Below are 6,803 nucleotides of genomic sequence, written 5' to 3' on the forward strand. Positions count from 1 at the left end.
AAATTGGAAGTATTCAGTTAATATAGACAAAAAGGAAATAAATGGTTAATATATAATATTTTGTTATAAGCTACTCCACTGTTTTGAGACTGATTGATTGGTATTATTTTTGATTAAGATATGGGATTGCTGTTATGAGGCTATCAAAGAAAAATTATACAAAAGTAACTTTATTCAGAGATAGACGATATTATGTTACAAATTTATATTCATTATGAAAAATGTAATTATACTCTTGTTAAAATTGATGTAATGTACTTTATTACAGTTATGTTCCATCAAAACAAAATGTGGACTTAAATCTGGAGATGCATGTACAAAGAAATCTGAATTATTATAAGCCATTATGATCTTTTGTAAGTTCACATTTCAAATGTATCTTTGATGTAGTGCAATTATACTGTAATTACTAATGACATATATATGTTTAAAGTTTTTTTAAATTCAAAATGTCTGTAGAAATATAATTTTATTTCAATTTGATATGAATAAAATTGAAGATAAATATAAAAATGAACTATGTTATAAATATTATAATATAATAATAGTTTATTTATTTTAACATTGTAACTATACAATACATTGTAACTATATAACACAAGTATAAAAAATTTGAAATTACTATTGCTCTGATGGAACATAATGTATATCTATTTAATTAATCGGTTTATTCCAACATGCTCGACCATGTATCACATTCATTCATGCAATGTGTTGTATGTGAAGACGATGACTGGTGTACATGAAATTATCTTGTATTTGAATGTTTAGAATGAACCAATATATTTTAAATTTAATTAACATGTACTAATATTTGATTTTATTAGTTCTTCTTTGTAGAAGAAGTATGAAATTATTTGTACATCTATTTGATTATTTTGCTATGCTAGTTATAATTTATATTTACAATAAATAATCTAAATAATGGATGATTTTTAACTGTTTAGTAAATGTTCAGCATCGAATTACACTTATTTTGTCCTTAAAACAAAATTCTTCACAATGATTATGAAAATTGTTATCAAGATTTTTTATGTGTTTTAATTTTTTTTAAAAAAAAAACGAATTTTATTCCAAAGTGGCTTGTGTTAAATATTTTAGTTGCTACAGTTTGGCATGTTCAAAATCAAATTAGCCTGAATTGTATGTTAAAATACGAGTTTTTTATAGCACGGGTCCCATACTGCACGGTACGCGTAAAGCGAGGGTTTACTGTATATATATATATATATATATATATATATATATATATATATAATTCTGCGTAAACTGGAACTCATCTACATAATAGAAATAGAAAGAAAACTAAATTTGAGTCTAAAAAATATTTTCAATCGATTTCCATGTGGTTCAAGTCACTGAAAGCTATATTCACTGAAGACAAGTCAAATAGGGATTCAATAGTATGGGAATTGATTTAAAATATTTTTTATAAACAATTTAGGTTTTCTCTATTTGTATTTACATAAAAATGAATTTATGTAAGTAAAATGTAAAAATATTCTGAGCTATATATAGCAACGAATTGGTGTAAATGAAAATCAATCAATATATTATCTCAATTATTAAATATTTTTTAATATTAGCGCCTGAATAAGTGTACTAAATATTTAAATTTTAACAGAAACAATCTTCTACTTCTAGTATATTCTATATTTGAACCTAATGAAGTTCAGTGTGGTTTACAAAAGTGAGTGGCTGAGTTTGTTATGTTAGGTTTATTCGTTTATTTATCCTCCATGGTCGAATTTATCAGTCGGATATGAATTATGCATATTGCATATCATATTCTAATATTGCCTCTAGTGTCGGATGGTCGGATTGACGTTATAATGCTCGAAATTTACGATTTGACGTTTTATTTTATTCTTTTACCTTATTATCTGTGGCGACATCTTGATTGCTTTCTTCGGGTCTACTTGTTTACAACATCTATGTGCGGTTTCATTTAATTATTTAGTTCTGTGGATTCATTGCCAATTTATATCCGATATCAACATGGTTTAATTCATAATAAATAAAATGGAAATGTAAGTGGAGAGTATAGGTTGAGACAAATCTTTGTGCTTACTTTTTAATTTTTAAATTATTATTAGGTATGAACGAACTAGCGAAGATGTTCGATCTTTGATTGGGCATGCTAAATTGGATGAAAATAAATTAACTCCTATAACACAAGTACTTCATTTTTCCTTTTCCGATGAAAAATACTTTTGTTATAAATTACTTCAATTAGATTCTCATTTAGCTCAAGTATTACAAGAAGGTTCAGAGATTTATTTTAAAGGTAGCTTTTAATTCTTGGTATTTATATTTATGAAAATTTTCATACCTATTTTTTTTAGGAGGAAAAACTGAAGAAGTTGTGTTATGCAGTAATAGCCAAACCTATGAGTTGAGAGAAGCTGAAACTTCTAATAGTCTTATAGTAGTTCCTGGTCTCCTTTGGCCTAAAGAATCAAATCTAAATCAATCATTAGATAAAAGTTTAGAGGAGGATAATTTAAACATATCCAATTCTTTTATTACAAATACAGATCAATTAGATACAGCTTCAAATAGAACAGTTAAAAAACAAAGTGTTCATAAAATTCTTCATACTTATTATAAAGTTCATCGAATTAAACCGAAATTCCGTAAATTATTTGATCTTCTTCAGATCACCAAATATAATGGCCCAGAAAATGAGTATAATATTAATAAAAAATTTTTGTTTACATACGGTCATTTATTAAGCACTGTACAAGCTAGTAGTAAAGAATTACAGGATGGTTTTCATGAAATACATGCTTTGGAAATAAATAACCATTTTAGGATTTTAGAAATAGAATATGAATTTCGTGTCGTTTCATATATGATGGCAGTAATTGAGGAAAATTCATGGAACTTTTTATCTGTATCTCGAAAAGAAACTATTGATAGTTTGAAAAATTTTGTCCCCCAGGCTGTTATAGAAGGTTTATTTGATATTTACACCATATGGAAAGGAGATGATCAGTTTTCATATAAACCACATTTAATAGGCAGGTAAGTCCATATATTAAAAAACTTAAAACTTTTCTTTCATCATTACATTTTATGTTTCAGACTCTATGCTCAAACTATATTGAAGAACTCATCAAAATTTAATTTGGATGATTTTTTAATGACCTGGCAAGCGTCAATGCCTGAAGGAATGAAAACTGATGTAAGTGATATTGAACTTCAACAAAAATAACATAAGATAAATTGAAATTTCTTTTGAAAGAACTTTTTTCTTAGATATCTCATTTGAAAGGGATAGCTTTAGTTGATCGTGAAGCAAATCCAGCTTGTATAAAGGCTTTAGACAATTATGCCCTACCCATTACATTACTTGAAAGATTTCAAGCAATGTTTAAAATAAAAAAGTTATGGACTCTTGAGCAAATGGAACCATATATAGAGTAAGAATTAATATTGGTTATAATAGAATTAATATATATTGTTTATTTATTTTTTGGGACTGTTAGTTATGTTTTCATTTTAAAACAGTGTATACTTTTTTCAGATGTTTTACAACACCAAGTTTGTCACTAACGACTTTGATATCAAAATACTCCAGAGCTTCTACAGTGAATGGTATACGAATGTATGGTGCAAAACATTCAAGCTAATGAGTTTATTTTAGAATACGATTAATAAATAAATAATGCAATTGATATTAATTACTCAAGCGTTATGTTTACATAATTTGTTTTTACTGTAAGAGACTAATATAAAATGCGAATCAAAAATGAGTTTATCTATTGTTGTCAGGTGAGATGAATATAAAATTCTTCTAAAGTATCTAAGAGTATGTTTTCTTATTGATAGAATGTAAATAAATAATTGAAAGTATTTTTAAACTGACATTCAATTAACTCAATATCAAACAAAACCTATTAGCATATGAATATATCATATATTATATTATCATATTCTAATACTGTCTAGGCCGTCCAGGCCTATGATAATGGGAAGTATGCCCTAAGGCAAGTCTGTGAGCTGAGTAACTCTCCAAACCAATTCAGAGAAGAAAAGTATTTTATTGTCTAGAGCTCAAACCCTATAGATAAGGTTGCATAATCCGATGTCCTATATGAATCAAAATGGCAGTGTAAACAATCTACGTATTTAAATTGTGTCTTGCACAATTCGCACAAAAGCGAATTTCCTGGAATTTCAATAACTATTTGTGGAACAGATGAGCAGAAGTGACAGTTCAAGAAGCTGCATGTCTATTGTTTTGTTTATTTCAGTTTCAGTCTACTTATTGCCACATCAATGTGTCAAAACTGACATTTCTTTGCATGACTCTTGTCCAGAGAGTATTAGGCAGAATCATTTGTACTCATTTGTACATGACCAATGACTGTCACGTTCTGAATGTATTCTAAAATTATTTTAATGTTTTGACATAAAATTCTTATTTTAAAATCAAATACGACTTATTAGAAGTTCAAGTAGGTAATTAGCAAACAATACAATTACAAATTTGATAGCGATACTATTTTTAGAAATATTGTTTCTGCTATTTAAAACTTTATTTTTTAATTATTTTTGTAGATATATGAACATGGAATCTTCTAGTAGTGGATGTAATAAGAGGAAAGCCGATCAGTTAATTGATTCAAGTTTGCCTAACATAAAAAATAAATTTAAAAAGAAAGTTCCAAATGAATTTGAATCTTTGCCAGATAAAATAGATTTGATGTGTTTGCCTGATGACGTTCTTTATATAGTATTAAGCAATTTGCATCCAAAAGATAGGCTAGAAATGGGCTTGTAAGTTAAAAAGGATAGACTTGAAATAAGAATTATCTGAATAATTAAAGAAGTGTTTAGTTTTACTTGAAATTTTTAGAACCTGCAAACGAATGCTACATCTAGTCAATGCTTCCAATGTGTGGAAGAAAGTAGATTGTCGACCTCTGCATGTGAATAATTTGATGTTTGAGAAATTAATAAAATTTTTGTCTTTTGGAACTTTAGCCTTGAGTATTCGAGGGTATGCAATGAAACATCTTCATGCAGACATTCAACCAACTTGCACACCTCAATTATTACATATAATTAAAGATAAGTGCACAAAAATCAAAATATTGCGAATAGAGGAGGATTTAATACATAATGTGTGTATTTTTGTATTATATTTGTTAAATTATTCCATATTAATGTTTAATTTATTATTCTAGATTGCAATAAAAGATTTTCCATCAACTCTAGAGGAACTCTCACTGGCAGGAAGTGCTAATAGATATTTTAATTCAGAAAATTCAGTACCTTATTTTTTTAGGATAGAGCAACATTTACCAAATCTAACTGTTAGTATTGCATTTAAATTATAAATTTTATAATAAGAACATAATTTTAGTTATTCAATTTATTTTCAGACATTATGTTTACGACAATGCAGATGGTTTGAGCCTCATGCATTAATGATATTATCTAAACTACCTCACTTACATAGTTTAGATGTCAGTAAATGTTCTAGGCTAGGTGAATGTGTACCATATTTTAGTCTTGCTATGAGGCACGGATTCAAAAAGCTTAGGGTGATTATGAATCTATACCAAACTATCACATATATAAGACATTCCTACGGTAAAGTCATAAAGTAAAATATTGAACATGAAACTGTTTCAATTCACCAATTTTTTCTGATTATTATCTTATATGATTTGTGCTTTATTCCCCATTTGGTTGATTTGTCAAAGAGCAGGTGCACTATATATATATATATATATATATATATATATATATATATATATATATATATATATATATATATATGATACATTGTATGATATATAATGTAATGTAACATTTACATATTATAAATCTTTGAATGCAGGTACTGGATTTAAGGCATACCATGTTGGGAGATAGTGAAGTTTCATGTTTAAAATCGTTGCCATGCTTGAGGGAATTACTACTAGAATGTCCAATAAATGTACAACATGAAAATTCTCATGACAATGCTAATTTTAGTCGTAACCCTGTAGTAGTGATTAGGCCTTTATACAGGCAAATTTTTGATAATCAACTGCCACAAGTTGGAGTACATAATGCTAATATGGAAGATAATATAGATAATAGAGCAATTTTTCTTAGAATGCCAGCAATGCCTCGCAATCGCCCACTAAATATTGACCACATGGAACAAGAGCAAATAATAATACAAGTAAATAGAAATTTTGATAATAATAATGTACAAAATGAATTGCCTCAAGTTCCCGTACATAATGTTATAGAAGGGGGCGAAATCATATTAGGAATCTTCATGCTAGACTACCTTTACATGATAATCATTTAGGAATAAATGATAATTTTCACATGCCACATTTAACTGTAGGAAGTCTCATAACAGATCGAGCTATTTGTGGATTTGGAAATTCTATGATCAATAATGAATTGAATTTGATTCGCATCCAAGGAGAGCATGCAGCTGAGGAATGTGAATCTTTGTTGGAACGAATAGTTGTTCGAAATTATACCTCAGTTTCTGACAGATCTTTGAGGCATCTTGCTAGGGCTATACCACATTTGAAATTTTTGGATGTACGTGGTACAACAGTAACAAAACAAGGTGTGGAGAAATTTATGCGAGATTGTCCTGACTGTCATATTAGATCTGATATCAATATTTAATGAATTATACCTTCAGGCAAATAAGAGTGGAAAATGAATTTTTATTTACACAAATGCATATAATTATAAATCTTTTTATGAGTAGGATATATATCTCTTATTTGAATATCAATATACTAATAGTTCATAAGCAACAGATATTTTATTTTTTT

At 27.8% G+C, this 6,803-nt stretch overlaps 1 protein-coding gene and 1 pseudogene across 1 annotated transcript; both read left to right on the forward strand.

Annotated features, from left to right (window-relative positions):
- Positions 1 to 1,892: 1,892 nt before the first annotated feature.
- Positions 1,893 to 3,774, forward strand: LOC113365322 (sister chromatid cohesion protein DCC1-like). The gene is made up of 6 exons (XM_026606900.1): positions 1,893 to 2,030; positions 2,097 to 2,287; positions 2,346 to 3,027; positions 3,088 to 3,187; positions 3,262 to 3,425; positions 3,530 to 3,774. Exons 1-6 carry the CDS (start codon positions 2,023 to 2,025, stop codon positions 3,633 to 3,635), a joined length of 1,251 nt encoding a protein of 416 aa, XP_026462685.1. The 5' UTR covers positions 1,893 to 2,022; the 3' UTR covers positions 3,636 to 3,774.
- A 591-nt stretch (positions 3,775 to 4,365) lies between these two features.
- Positions 4,366 to 6,780, forward strand: LOC113365321 (annotated as a pseudogene).
- The last annotated feature ends 23 nt before the right edge of the window (positions 6,781 to 6,803 follow it).

Source organism: Ctenocephalides felis, unplaced genomic scaffold, assembly GCF_003426905.1.
Source record: "Ctenocephalides felis isolate EL2017-DRISC unplaced genomic scaffold, ASM342690v1 CF-g0.4_SCAFFOLD_00886, whole genome shotgun sequence".
In the NCBI taxonomy this organism is placed as follows: Eukaryota; Metazoa; Arthropoda; class Insecta; order Siphonaptera; family Pulicidae; genus Ctenocephalides; species Ctenocephalides felis.